Raw genomic sequence first — 14,614 nt, forward strand, 5'->3', positions numbered from 1 at the left:
ACTAGCTGCCTCTGAGGCGGTGTGCCGCTCGAGGCTGGACCCCGTCCTCTTGTACGGCGCAGGGAGGCTGACGCACGCACCCGCCCGCGGTCTCTGGCAGGCGTCCGCAGACGTGTGTGGTTTGAGTTCCATCTGCTGAAGCCATCCGGCCTTTCCTGCAGACGGTGGTCTTCTCCCGCGGCCCAGCGTCATAATTACAGCGAGCTGCGGCGGTGGGTTGACAGGACACGTTGGCGCGCTTCTGTGTGCGAGTACATCGCTGTCATATATGTGGATGTATGCGCGCGCGTGTGTGTAACGTTCAGGCTTTTTATTCGTATTTATGGACACTTGGGACCTTCTAGAAATTCTAAGTGCCTAACGTTTTTGCTTTTTCGGAACGAGCGATGGGGGTTGTAAATGGTGGATATTAATGTATATTTGCGACGTAGGAGAGGAGCTGCACATTGTGTAACAGTGTTGCGCCATGGCCGTTCCACGTATTTTCTAAGGAACATCCTTCATGGAAGCCGCTAGGTAATGAGGAAAGCTGTACAAATTGTAAATCCATAGAATGATTTATAAAATGTGCCATCTGGAATTCAGAGGTATCAAATAAACAAGTTAATTTAACTTGAATGAAAATGATCACGTGTACATCTCTATTGTTTGGCTTCCTTTTCCAACCAAATAAAGGCCCTCTTTTTGCCCCTTTGGTAAAGTTTCTGTTTGTTTTCTCATTTTCGATGCAACACGGGAGAGAAGTTTCATATTACAGGATCGATTCCCAACGTCTGTGGGTCTGAGAGAGGGAGGGAGAGAGAGATCCTGGAGGGGGAGTGTGGTAACGTGGGCCTGTACTAATATTTGACGGCCACCCCCACACATCAACTCTCATAAGTAGCATAGCACCGTCCGTCCGCGCACCGTCCCGTCCCCAGACCCCCCAGCACCAACCGATCCCGGCTCGAGGGGGCAGTGTCTCAGAGATTGAATCCGGCTGTGGAGCGCTGCTAGAAGGGGGCCAGTCACTGCATCGTTGAGTAATCGGGAAAAGATACAGAACCAACGTTTCAGACCGTTGGTTAATGCATGCCAACTATAGGTCGACCGGACAGCTGATCATCAGACCCTGGCTTCGGCTTTTGCGTAAAGACGCGTATTTGGGTCCTTTGGGAGCACTTCACCCCCCACCCACCCCCTGTCTGGTAGCTCAGGGATTAGGGAGAGCGTACAGGTCGTTCAACTCTTTCCAGCAACTACTCCGTAGCCTCCATCAGCATGCTGTTCCCGGGACGGGACTTCGACGCGTGGACTTCTGCAAGGCAAGAGATCATTGAGATCATTTTTTTAATCGTTTAATTTTGTTGATTTACACTTGAGCCAACTCACTTGCAGGCTATTCGTGTGATTCGCTTAAAGTGTCCACATTTTTGTAATGAGGTTTATTCTTTTACAATGTTGAAGATGTTCATACTTCCATTCCTTCCCTGCAGAATGCTGGCTGCCTTAATGTTCATTGCGCTCTGCATCCAGCCCGGACACGGCCAGGTAGACACTTCATATTTATATGAATGATGAGGTTATTACGAGTGGTAAAAGTTATGACCCTACTAGGCTAGAACAAGAAACACAGACTTGCAACTCGCTCTGAATTTTTTTTTGTTCTCTATTGATAAATCAATTCCTCTACCAATATCGAACAGCAACCGATGTATCGTGTACTGTGCGCCGGTGATGTTGCGTTGAAGCTGTACATGTGTTTTGGTGGTCTCCTAGACGTGTGGCGAGGGCTTTGCTTATGACCGCCGGGCAAGGCAGTGTGTAGGTGAGTGACCCGACTTGACGCCTTGTCATTTTACTCGCTGCTTAACGTTGTGACGGCAGATTGAACAGGGCAACGTCCATATCCCTCCAACCGGAGCCCATCATTCCGCGGTTCAGCGGATGGTCTGTAGGCTACACATGGCTGAGTTTGCATAACAGAGTCAACACGTATCAGAGTATCATAGTCCCTTGTTGCCGGGCCAGGAGGTCCGAGACCACCTCTCTACTCAGTGCAACCCTGATTATCAAGCATTTGGGGATTGCTCAACCTGTTTGGTAAGATCCAAAGATATGTAAACTGGATGAGTTTACATATCGGGAGGTTAAACTATGTTCTTCATACAAACGTACGCGTCAGTCAGCATAACGCTGACTGACGCGTACGTTTGTATGAAGAATGTATTTTAACCTGCTCTGCCCTCAGTCTCACAAAGCGTCTGCTGAGTGTTCTGTTAAAGGAGAGGTCAGCCGTAGTAGAAACAAGCGTGCAGCCTGTAACTCATAGTGGAAGAGAGAGGTTAGCCCACAACACGGTCTGTCTAGGTGTAGTGTAGCGCTGCGTTTATTAGGCGGTCTACTCCCCGTGAAACCACATTTTCAACTGATGAGTCGTGAAACAAAGGTCCTCACCCTGACGCCTGTCTGTCTGTCCTCCCTCCAACTGCGTATCTCCCTTCACCTGTCTGACCTATGACCCCGTCCCTCAACCCGTCTGACCTCTGACCCTGTCCCTCCACCCGTCTGACCTCTGACCCTGTCCCTTCACCCGTCTGACCTCTGACCCTGTCCCTTCACCCGTCTGACCTCTGACCTCTGTCCCTTCACCCGTCTGACCTCTGACCCTGTCCGTCCGACCCCCAGACCTGGACGAGTGCCGCTCGCTGCCGGACGCGTGCCGCGGGGACATGGTGTGTGTGAACCAGAACGGGGGCTACCTCTGCATGCCCCGCGGCCAGTACAGCCAGTCCCACCGCCCAGAGCCCTACCGGCCCGAACCCTACTACCCAGAGCCCTACCGGCCCGAACCCTACCGCCCGGAGCCCTACGGCCCGGAGCCCTACCGGCCCGCGCCCGTCCCGGCCCTCCCCGAGGCCCCCTACCCCGACCCGGCGGCGGGCTACCAGGAGCCGTTCCGGCCCCCGGCCTCGGGCCCCGCGGAGCCCAGCTACCCCCGGGTCCGGAGCAACACGCCCTGCATCCTGGGGTACGCCGTCGCCGAGGACGGCACCTGTAACGGTGAGGGGTCTCTCTCTCTCTCTCTCTCTCTCTCTCTCTCTCTCTCTCTCTCTCTCTCTCTCTCTCTCTCTCTCTCTCTCTCTCTCTCTCTCTCTCTCTCTCTCTCTCTCTCTCTCTCTCTCTCTCTCTCTCTCTCTCTCTCTCTCTCTCATAGGGGTTCTCACCCCTTGGGCAGAGAGCCCAGACCTGGCCTTAACGGCTGCTTATGGTTCCACGTCCACGACGCTGAACCAAAACGGGTTCACGACCGCGTCGAAGCGTCTGCGTGGTCGTTGCGTTGCGTGAACGTGGGACCATAAGCAGCCCTTTAGCATTGGTGAAGGTTCAGTCACATGACGTCCAGTCACATGACGTCCGTCACATGATGGATGAGGGTTAACCCCTTGCTGGCGGCCCGTCGCGCTGTTCCATGTCTGGTAGCGAGCGTCTGAGACGGCCAGCGAGCGCCGGGGCAGATTGGAATCACATGGGCGGTGATAACGGGCAGCAGCCTGCCTCGGCCCCACGGGCCAGAACCAGCGGTGGACCAGCCACCTTCTTTGCATTAGCCGCTCTGATCTGAGATCTGAGGTGCCCGCGGAGCCGGTGTGTCTTAGTCGGCCCGGCTGTTGGAATGCCGTGTGTGTGTGTGTGTGTGTGTGTGTGTGTGTGTGTGTGTGTGTGTGTGTGTGTGTGTGTGTGTGTGTGTGTGTGTGTGTGTGTGTGTGTGTGTGTGTGTGTGTGTGTGTGTGCGCACGCATCTGCTTCCTTGCACATCCCTTTAACCCGAGTCTTACTGGCCTGACCCTTGACCTGCGTCTGAAGTCTAGGATCTAAGCGCGTGATTGGCTCACAGCACACTCGGCTACAGGAAGACGTCTCTCGAGGTGGTGGATGTCGTGGTTGTCCAGCGTTGTAGTGGATCCCTGAACTCAACTGAGGTGGGATCACGGGTTGTCCCGGCAACGCCCCGGTCCCGGGCGGCCGGCAGCAGCTGTTCACCGTGGAGCTCTGACAGCCAGCGCTCCGGGGTCTCCCTGGGTCTAGAGCAGGGGTCTGGTATGGGGTCTCCCTGGGTCTAGAGCAGGGGTCTGGTGTGGGGTCTCCCTGGGTCTAGAGCAGGGGTCTGTAGCAGGGGTCTGGATTAGGGGTCTCCCCGGGTCTGTAGCAGGGGTCTCTCCCCGGGTTTGGAGGAGTTGGTAGGTTAACTGGGTGGTTGGTTGGCGAGTCGATTGGTTAGTGAGTTGGTTGGTTAGTTTGTGAGTTGATTGGTAAGTTAGCTGGTTGGTAATTCAATGAGTTGATGGGATATGGTTAGTATGGTTAGTTAGTGAGTTGGTTGGTTAGCTAGTGAGTTGGTTGGTTAGTTAATTTGTTGGTTGGTTAGTTAATTTGTTGGTTGGTTGGTTTGGGTGTGTGATGGTTAGTTAATGAGTGAGTTGGTTGGTTAGTTAGTGAGTTGGATGGTTGTTGAGTTGTTTGGTTGAGTGTGTGTTGGTCAGTTAATGAGTTGGTCGGTTGGTTGGTTGGTTGGTGTGTTGTTTAGTTGGTTAGTTGGGGAACGTCAGTAGGACCTCAGACCTCAGCAGACAGGAAGTGCTTCTGGAGCTGGTTTGGGTCGGGGACCCCGCGGTGAGCAGGCCGATGAGGTCATCGCTCGCTAACCGCTGCATTCCTCTGAGAACCGATCACCATGTTCCCTCACACCTCCAGAGGTGTGTGTGTGTGTGTGTGTGTGTGTGTGTGTGTGTGTGTGTGTGTGTGTGCGAGCTGACATGCATCGCTATACAATATGACGGCACGTCTGGAGTCGCAGACATTGCATATCTTATGTTGTTCTAATAAACATTTCCTTGGTATGGTTGAGATTGTTTTGCCGTGTGTGTACTTTTGTGTGTGCGTACGTGTTTTTATATTTGTGTGTGCGCGCGCGCGTGTGTGCATAAGCGAATGCTGACGTGAAGGGGACGTTGACTGATGTTGCCGTGGGCTACGGGGCCAGCAGACTTGCCACTTCCTGTCTGAGCCCGTAACAAGCTGTGCATTGTGTTAGAGTTAGCCGCGAACGGCGGCGGCCTGCAGAAAACAAGGCAGCGTCCAGGCCAACATCTCAGCACGCCCCCCCCCCCCCCCCCGGGCGAAGCCTGACGTCCCTCTCTCCACGTTCTCTCCCTCTGGGGAGCAGACATGTTGTGCATCTATTGAGCAAGGCATGTCACAATACTCTTCTGGGAATTCAATATAACCGCCGTCTTGCCAAGTTACAGATGCATCAAGTTTGAAGGCGTCCAAACAAAGGACCAGCTTGTGTCTCGTCTCACTACTTGCATCATCCGAAGCGTTGAACAATGGTCGCTCGTTCTCTCACGCAACCATGCATTCACCCAAGCACTCGCGCTTTCACACTCAAACATGCACACTCACACACCTAGCCAAGAACACGCACACACACTGACACACACACACACATACAAAGACGTACACACACACACATGCACTCACGAATGCACATGCACTCGCTCACTCGAGTTGCAAGGGGCATCTGTGTACCCCTTAGAGGGTATTTCCGTCCATCCATCCGTCCAGTTCTCAGAAGGAGCATTATGTTGTAATGTATTTGTTACAATTACAACCCTCATTTCATTGCCTTTGCTCAGAGGCACTTCAGTAAGTGTAAGAAGGTGGACCTGCAGGACAGTTCAACCCACTCATGGCTCCGCTTGACTCATGAGCCGACCGAACCCCTAACAGAGTGGAGCAGCCGTTAACCCAAGTGCTAAACATCTCCCAGTCCCCCCCAGTCCCTCCCAGTCCCCCCCAGTCCCCCCCCAGTCGCCCGAGCCCCCCCAGCCTCCCAGCCCACGTCCCGGTCCCCCAACTGGGGGGCGTCAGCAGCACCAGAGGTCAGCTCTGGTGAACCGCTCTATATAAGGCAGCAGAGCCAACCCGCCGGCCCCCCCGGTCGGACCCCTGGTTCCCAGAGAGGGGGGGGAGGGGGTGGAGGGGGGGGGGGGGGGTTGGCCTGCAGCACATGGGCCCCAGATGACCCCGCTGACGGAGGACCAGAGAGAGAGCGGTTAGCGCCAGCAGCGGCTAACCGCTAGCAGGTGGCGTCTGCTGAAGCACCCCCCCCCCCCCCCCCTCCCCCCAAAGGGGGGCAGGGGTCCACACCATTTGGGGCTGAGAGTTCTAAGAAGGAGGGGGGGGGTCTTCCCCGTGGGTTACGACCCACGGCAACGATGTGATAATTTAATGAAGCTAGTGCCGTCGTTGTGTGCATTCGAAGAGAAAGACATCGAAACCAAACCCCAAATGTTCCCGTTTGGAGTTCACTGCCCCTTCGGTCACAGTTCCGGTCTGAAGGGGCTTCCCACGGCAACCCTTAAAGCCCATAAAGGACGAGATAAAACTCCCCTGAATCTCAAGGGATAAACCTTAGAAGGGAACCCAGAAGAGGGATGGCGAGGATGGCGATTGTTCTGTGACTAGGCGGACGTGGAGGTCCCTGCCTCGCACCTCCGCCTCAATCGTATCCCCGACAGACACTATCACTGACCGCCCTGGCCTGTTCAAACAAAAGCCATCCGAGCCCCCCCCCCCCGCCCTCATCCATCCATCGTGCTCCGTGGGTATCGCTGATTTCATCGTCTGGGGAACGTCAGCCCCCCCCCCCCCCCGTAGCCTGGACCTTCTTTGCCCTCATAAGGACATGTGGACCTCAGAAGGTGGTGTGCGAAGGAAGGAATTTCGCCCCGACCGTAATCTGGGATCTGGTGAAATAACAAGTGGAACTGGATCTGGGAACGCCTGTGCGCCCCAGTGTGTGTTTCTCCTCCTTGAAGCCGGGCACCGAGGGGAACTAGATTGGGGAGTGGTTGAGTGATTCGATTGTGAGGTTGCCGGTGTGAACCCCCGGACGGAAAAAAGGGGTGCCAGCCCTTCCTGGATGGGAGGCGTGGGTCTGTCAGAGGGTGCCATTGTGTCGTGGTGGACGTGTTGACGGCTAAGCATAACAACGTCGCCCATTGTTGTCGCGAGGAAACTGGGTGCTGGACGCTCACGTTCTGTTTTGAATTTAACTCCGTGTGAGGTGAAAGGAACTGATCTGAATTGAAGAGATTGGTTTGATTCTGACCTCGAATGACCTTATGAAGGACGACCTTCTTGTACTTGGTGATGTACCGCTGATTGATTTGGAAGGCGAAAATATCAAACCGACGTTCTGCTCTGTTTTATGATATATCTGAGGTAGAATTCTGAACTTATTAACGGCGGTGCATCAACTTAGATAATCGCTACGGCTGTTCCTGATTGGCTGAAATTGGTCCCAGGTGATGTCGCTCGCTCTGCAAGCCCTGGAAAGGCACAGTTCTGTGTTTCAGCCAATCAGAAACCGCCAGGGGTCAACCTCTAGTATTCCTCTGAAGCGCCTCCTTGCACTTAAACATAGTACTTAGCATTGTGTAGCATCTTATCCTAGCTATCTCTGTTGTATACGGGGTTAGCCTAGCGATTGTCAGTGCTCGGCGCTTGGTTCTATGAACATCCTCACTGTAACGATATATATTGTTGCTTCTCTTTCTTTCTGACAAATGGACTAATTGTGTAACTTGTTTTGGATAAAAGCTAAATGCCCGTAAGGTAAATGTAACTCATCGTCATGACCAGATATTTTCTGGACAAAGTCTCCCTCCGTCCTTAAAGCTGACATATGATACCACCAGGTGTGATTAGCCGTTACAAGCCGCTTTGAAATCTGCCTCTTCTGACATCACAAGTGGGCGTGTCCACCTAGATGTGCGCTGGATAGATCAGCCTACCAGCCTACCCAGTTGGACTGTAGCAAACGTTGCTCATCTATCACTCATACTAGGTGGACACGCCCACTTGTGATGTCAGAAGAGGCAGATTATCAAACCCTTTTTTGTCATGGCTAATCCCACTCACACCTGGGGGTATACTATGTCCCCTTTAAAGCATGACCCCTCTGACCCATAAAACCTGAACCAGGAAGTGGGACTGAGTCTCCCGGACTGACTCAACCGGCCCCCCCTCTGCCCCCCCCCCCCCCCCCCCCCCCCAGACATCGACGAGTGTGAGGCCAGCTCCCACCAGTGCAACCCCACCCAGGTGTGCATCAACACCGCGGGGGGCTACACCTGCTCCTGCACCGAGGGCTACTGGCTGGTGGCCGGGCAGTGCCAGGGTGAGTGGGGACCCCCGGGGGGCGTACCGCCGTGGAGTCGCACGTCGCACTCTGATGACATCACGTGGGGCTAAACCCTAGCCCGGATGAAAACCACTTAGTGTCGTCATCAGAATGAGGAGGAAAACACTTGTAGACGCAGTACAGACTGTAACTTGTAGAGAGCACTCTGAATGTCGACTAGGGCTTTGTCTTTTGCCCAAAAAACGTATTTGAAGTTTGTTTGTTTATTAATATTAATATTCGAATATATTCAAATATTTATTAACAATATTTTGACCATTGAATGCAGTACAGACTGTAACTTGTAGAGAGCAGCCTGCATGTTGAATTATCCGTACTTTTATTGTACATACACACTTACACACACAGATAAAACATTGATTTAAACAAGAGCAAAGCTGTCTTCCTTCTTCTCTCGCTCTCTCCCTCTCTCCCTCTCTCCCTCCCCCTCCCTCTCCCTCCCCAGATATTGATGAGTGTCGCTATGGTTACTGCCAGCAGCTGTGTGCCAACACTCTGGGCTCCTACTCCTGTTCCTGTAGACCGGGTTTCCTCATCAACGGAGATGAACGCACATGTCAAGGTACATACACGCACACACACATGCATATGCACACGCACATGCACACGCACTAATGTACACACACACACACACATACGCACACAAAACTACAACAAGACACACACACACACACCATGGTACGCACACACAACCGCGCACACACACACGCACTAAGGTACACACACGCACGCAGACATACACACACTCGAAGGTATGCACGCACACACACACGCACGAACGCATGCGCACACACACACACACACAAACACACACACTACAAGGTACACATGCACCCACACACTACAAGGTACAAACCAACACACAGACAGAAGACACACACCACGGTACACACACACACACACACACACACACACTATAAGGAACACGCACACACCCACTACAAGGTAAACACACACACACTACAAGGAACACACACGCACACACACACACACACACTGCAAGGTACACACACACACACACACACACACACACACACACACACACACACACACACACACACACTACAAGGAACACGCACAGAAACACACACACACACACACACTAAAAGGTGCACACGCATGTACATTACAAAGTACCCCCCCTCGGCTGACCCCCCCCTCCCCCCCAGACGTGGATGAGTGTGAGGACGAGCCCTGTTCCCACGGCTGCCTCAACAGCTACGGCTCCTTCATGTGCAACTGTGACGAGGGATTCGAACTCGCGGCCGACGGCACCACCTGCATCGGTCAGTCTCTCGCACTCGTCTGTCACTTTGAGTTGAACCCAGCTCAGGGATTGGTTCCCGCACAATTATTACACGACACTCTTTAGACTCAACGCCGTGTGGCTTTGAGTATGCTATCTCGCTAAACTGCTCATAATGTTTCTTGGAATCTTCTAATTGTAGAACTTGTATTGTTTAAACGTTTACAAAAAAACAAGACTGAAAACCCAAACCTTCTGACTCCCAACTCCCAACACCGCCATATTGAAAAGACGCCAGGTTGCCGTGACGCCTAGCGTACCTCCGCTATATGTACAGGTGTGTCTTCCTCTACCTGTTCTGTGCCAATAAATGAGTTGTGTTCCCCCCCCCCTCCCCCCCGCCGGCAGACTTGGATGAGTGTGGCTTCTCAGAGTACTTGTGCCAGCACAGGTGTGTGAACACACCGGGCTCCTTCTCGTGTGTGTGTCCACCCGGCTACTACGTGTTCGAGGACGAAAGGAGCTGCGAAGGTAACGGAGAAACTACCGGAGAGACCACCATGAAACATCCGTTCTGTCTGTGAACCCTCGCTGTGTTACAACGCTTGAGTCGTTAGCTGAGCTAGAACTGCTGCTAACATCGAGCTTAAGGAAAGGTTGAGGTAGTAAGGCGCCACTTGAAGACTTTTCGACAAATTGAAAAAGAGTGTCATGTTGAACTTGGAGGCATCTAAGAAATACTCTTATCTCAAATCCCAAAAAAAAAAAATTAACATCCGAACCCAAATAATTTGACTCAGAAACAAGACATCAGGAATGCGATGTACAATGTATATCTATCGATAATTAGCAGAGTAAAGAAAAGGTTGTAGAGGGGTACAGTGAGGGTCTGTGTTCGGAGCCCGGAGTCGCACAGGTCTGGGAACGTTGCCTCCTACAGCTTACCTCTAAACCCATTTCACCGGCACAACCCGAAATGGACCCGTCTATCTCCTGTTTCTATAGCTTGAGCCGGTTAGCTTGTTTAAGTTTGGGGCCGGAGGTGGCTTACAATATGTAGACCTGGAGATTTGTTTACAAATGAAACATCGTCAAATTTCTGCTTGACGAGCCTTTCTCATGTTTATTTTCTGTGTTTGTTATAACTGCATCATAATTCCAATATAATATATATATATATATATGTAGTGTTTTAAATTATGCAGTTGTTATTCTTCCTCTCGTTGTTAATGTTGTTGATGATGATGATGATGATGATGATGATGATGATGGTGTTTTAACTGACTTCTACTGTTGTGTGTGTTTGATTTTTGAAGACATCAATGAATGTGACACTGGTAACAACACCTGTACAACAGCACAAGTATGTTTCAATTTCCAGGGAGGCTATACATGCCTGGACCCCCTGCAATGTGAAATCCCTTACATTGAAGTCGCTGACAAGTGAGTCCCTTGCAATACTGTTACCTTAATGTCTTCTCTCTGTACTGTTACCTTAATGTCTTCTCTCTATACTGTTACTTTAATGTCTTCTCTCTACACGGTTACTTTAAGGTCTTCTCTCTATACCGTTACTTTAATGTATTCTCTCTATAGAGTTACTTTAATGTCTTCTCTCTGTACTGTAACTTTAATGCCTTCTTTTTATACTGTTACTTTAATGTCTTCTATCTATACTGTACTTTAATGTCCTCTCTATAGTCTACTTTAAAGACTTTAAAAAAATTGAATCCTTAAAGCGGTTGTATACACCACCATTCTGGCGGAGTAGCCTACTCTCTGGTAGATGTTTCGCTGCGAATGCGCAGTCACTTTAACGCACGTACATCCTGCAATCTGGTGCAAGTTAATCCGAGGCCAGAGAAATCCCCTGCAGTGGAGAATCATTCTCTTGCTGCCTTTATCAAGGCCAGGCCCGTTGTTGTTGCCATCGTCCCGTGAAGCTGCAGTGTATTCGCTGTAATGCACCCCGACTTGTTGTCCTACTGTTCAGTCAGAGAGCTGGCTGGCTGCTCTATCCCCTACCATCATCGTGCCTTGTTCGGAGTTCACCTAGGCCCAATCCCATTTCTACCCCTTACCCCTCCCCCTTGTTTTGAAGGGGTAATGTTTTTTTGTTTTTTTTAATGGGATTGGGCCTTAGGCCCAATCCCATTTCTACCCCTTACCCCTTCCTCTTTTATGCTGTACGTCCTTGCACGTAAAAAATAGTACACAGCATTGTGTAGCTTCTTATCCTAGCTATCTTGTTGTATACGGGGAATGGGTTAACCTAACAATTGTTAGTGCTTGGCATCTGGTTTTATGAACATCCTTACTGTACCGACAGCGATATATTGTTTCTCTTTCTTATGACAAATGTTCTTATTGTAAGTCGCTTTGGATAAAAGCGTCTGATCATTTCCCTGAATGTAAATGTTGCTTTACCGAGGTGCACCACCATGTCCACGTGTGTTCATCTCCGCCCTCTCCTCTCTCTCCCCCCCCCCCCCCCCCCGCGCTCCAGTCAGTGCATGTGCTCAGCCGAGAACCCCCTGTGCCGGGACAAACCCTTCACCATTCTGTACCGCCACATGGACCTGTCGTCGGGCCGCACCGTGCCCGCCGACATCTTCCAGATGCAGGCCACCACGCGCTACCCTGGGGCCTTCTACATATTCAAGGTCAAGTCCGGCGATGGAGACCGCGTCTTCTACATGAGGGTGAGTGGTGGTGGTGGTGGCGACGGTGGTGGTGGTGGTGGTGGTTGTGGTGGTGGTGGTGGTGGTGGTGGTGGTGGTGGTGGTGGTGGTGGTGGTGGCGACGGTGGTGGTGGTGGTGGTGGTGGTGGCGACGGTGGTGGTGGTGGTGGTGGTGGTGGTGGTGGTGGCGACGGTGGTGGTGGTGGTGGTGGTGGTGGTGGTGGCGACGGTGGTGGTGGTGGTGGTGGTGGTGGTGGTGGTGGCGACGGTGGTGGTGGTGGTGGTGGTGGTGGCGACGGTGGTTGTGGTGGTGGTGGTGGTGGTTGTGGTGGTGGTGGTGGTGGTGGTGGTGGTGGTGCTGGCGACGGTGGTGGTGGCGGTGGTGGTGGTGGTGGTGGTGGCGACGGTGGTGGTGGTGGCGACGGTGGTTGTGGTGGCGACGGTGGTTTTAGTGGTGGTGGTGGTGGTGGTGGCGACGGTGGTTGTGGTGGTGGTGGTGGTGGTTTTAGTGGTGGTGGTGGTGGTGGTGGCGACGGTGGTTGTGGTGGTGGTGGTGGCGACGGTGGTTGTGGTGGCGACGGTGGTTTTAGTGGTGGTGGTGGCGACGGTGGTGGTGGTGGTGGCGACGGTGGTGGTGGTGGTGGTGGTGGCGACGGTGGTGGTGGTGGTGGCGACGGTGGTGGTGGTGGTGGTGGCGACGGTGGTTGTGGTGGTGGCGACGGTGGTTGTGGTGGTGGTGGTTGTGCTGGTGGTGGTGGTGGTGATGGATTGAGAGGAGTCTGTGGTTTATGTTGAAGAGGGCCCCTGTTTCACCGCCAGGTGTGATGTTGATAAGCCCTGACACACCGTCCCATTTGCGACATCACAAGTGGGGTCGTCCCCTTCTGCTGGCTGCTAATGGCTAATCATCAAATAGAAAAAGAAGATCAGTTGGTTTGTTGTCAAACTGGTCTGGCCCAGTTGTTGTCTTTAAGTTTATTTAATTTAACTTAAAGGATGGCTTACAGACATAACGTATCATAGCAGTGCCGTCTGCAGCCAATAGAGGGCGCACTCGGTGCACTCAATCACCGCAGCGCACAAACATTCCTCATGGGGGCACCAGCGCTTTAGCATTAATTCACATTCTTTCACGTACATTCAGTCATTTATGAGAACATGTTTTTATAGAACAACGCACGCAGTATGAACCGCGTGAACGTATGTCAACGACTTTTAAGACAGATTGTGGATGGAAAAACCCATTAATTTGAAACATGTGTTTTGAGCGTTTTGGATAAGATTTGAACCAGAGGCTGACTCGCACATTCCATCATGTCCTTCGCAGCATGGCTGGAATTCCCTCCGTATCGCTCTGCTATTGTCTTTATCCAATCATCTGTCAGGCCTGCCATATCTGCATTCCTGGGTCTCTCCCTCCTGTCTGCTTATCTCTCCGTCTTATCTATGACGATATCTTTCCTCTGAAATCAGATCTCTCTTTACCACCTGTGCATCTTTATCTGTACCTCCTTTGAAGGTAGTTCTCTGGTCCATTACTCTCTCCCTCCAATCTCCTTCATCTCTCTCTCTCTCTCTCTCTCTCTCTCTCTCTCTCTCTCTCTCTCTCTCTCTCTCTCTCTCTCTCTCTCTCTCTCTCTCTCTCTCTCTCTCTCTCTCTCTCTCTCTCTCTCTCTCTCGTCTCTCCAGTCTGTGAATGTCTCTCTTTCCAGTCTGTGAATGTCTCTCTCTCTCCAGTCTATGTGAATGTCTCTCTCTCTCTCTCTCTCTCTCTCGACTCTCCAGTCTATGTGAATGTCTCTCTCTCGCCAGTCTATGTGAATGTCTCTCTCTCGCCAGTCTATGTGAATGTCTCTCTCTCTCTCTCTCGCCCCACAGCAAACCAGCAACGTGAGCGCCACGCTGGTGCTGTCCCGGCCCGTGTCGGGCCCCCAGACCATAGTGCTAGACCTGGAGATGACCACCGTCAACAACGTCATCAACTTCCGCGGCAGCTCCATCATCCGCCTCACCGTCTTCGTGTCGGAGCACCCCTTCTGAGACACGCCCGCTCGGGCCACGCCCACCCAAACCCCGCCCACCGCACCCAGGCCACGCCCACCTGACTAAACGGCACCCGGGCCACGCCCACCTCACCCAGGTCCCGCCCACCAGACTAAACGTCACCCGGGACACGCCCCCCCCCCCCCCCCCACTGCACCCAGGCCCTGACCAAACGACCCCCCACCTCACCCAGGCCACGCCCACCTCGCCCAGGCCACGCCCACCTCACCCAGGCCACGCCCACCTCACCCAGGCCACGCCCCCCCCGGCTCCGCCCGCCGGACCAAACCTCACTTGGGCCACGCACCCCCCCCCAGACTAAACGCCGTGCCAACCACCCGCAGAGAGAATCGCCAAGATGATGAGACCTCAAGACGCATGGGAGGGGGCCTT

The 14,614-nt window shown here is 52.7% G+C and overlaps 1 protein-coding gene across 1 annotated transcript; it reads left to right on the top strand.

The window, feature by feature from the left end:
- The first annotated feature begins 891 nt into the window (after window positions 1-891).
- Window positions 892-14,268, top strand: fbln5 (fibulin 5). Its single transcript, XM_056589888.1, has 11 exons — window positions 892-1,304; window positions 1,476-1,530; window positions 1,759-1,807; window positions 2,668-3,042; window positions 8,105-8,227; window positions 8,697-8,813; window positions 9,421-9,537; window positions 9,906-10,028; window positions 10,814-10,940; window positions 12,004-12,199; window positions 14,057-14,268. Exons 1-11 carry the CDS (start codon window positions 1,261-1,263, stop codon window positions 14,216-14,218), a joined length of 1,488 nt encoding a protein of 495 aa, XP_056445863.1. The 5' UTR covers window positions 892-1,260; the 3' UTR covers window positions 14,219-14,268.
- Window positions 14,269-14,614: the final 346 nt, after the last annotated feature.

The sequence above is a fragment of the Gadus chalcogrammus genome, chromosome 5 (genome assembly GCF_026213295.1).
Source record: "Gadus chalcogrammus isolate NIFS_2021 chromosome 5, NIFS_Gcha_1.0, whole genome shotgun sequence".
Classification (NCBI taxonomy): Eukaryota; Metazoa; Chordata; class Actinopteri; order Gadiformes; family Gadidae; genus Gadus; species Gadus chalcogrammus.

What these genes read in the sequence shown, in the direction of transcription:
- fbln5 (XM_056589888.1), top strand. Translation starts at nt 1,261, where the DNA reads ATGCTGTTCCCGGGACGGGACTTCGACGCGTGGACTTCTGCAAG. An exon ending in GGTGGCCGGGCAGTGCCAGG is followed by an intron (nt 8,228 to 8,696) that starts GTGAGTGGGGAC and finishes CTCCCTCCCCAG; the next exon opens with ATATTGATGAGTGTCGCTAT. An exon ending in TACATTGAAGTCGCTGACAA is followed by an intron (nt 10,941 to 12,003) that starts GTGAGTCCCTTG and finishes CCCGCGCTCCAG; the next exon opens with TCAGTGCATGTGCTCAGCCG.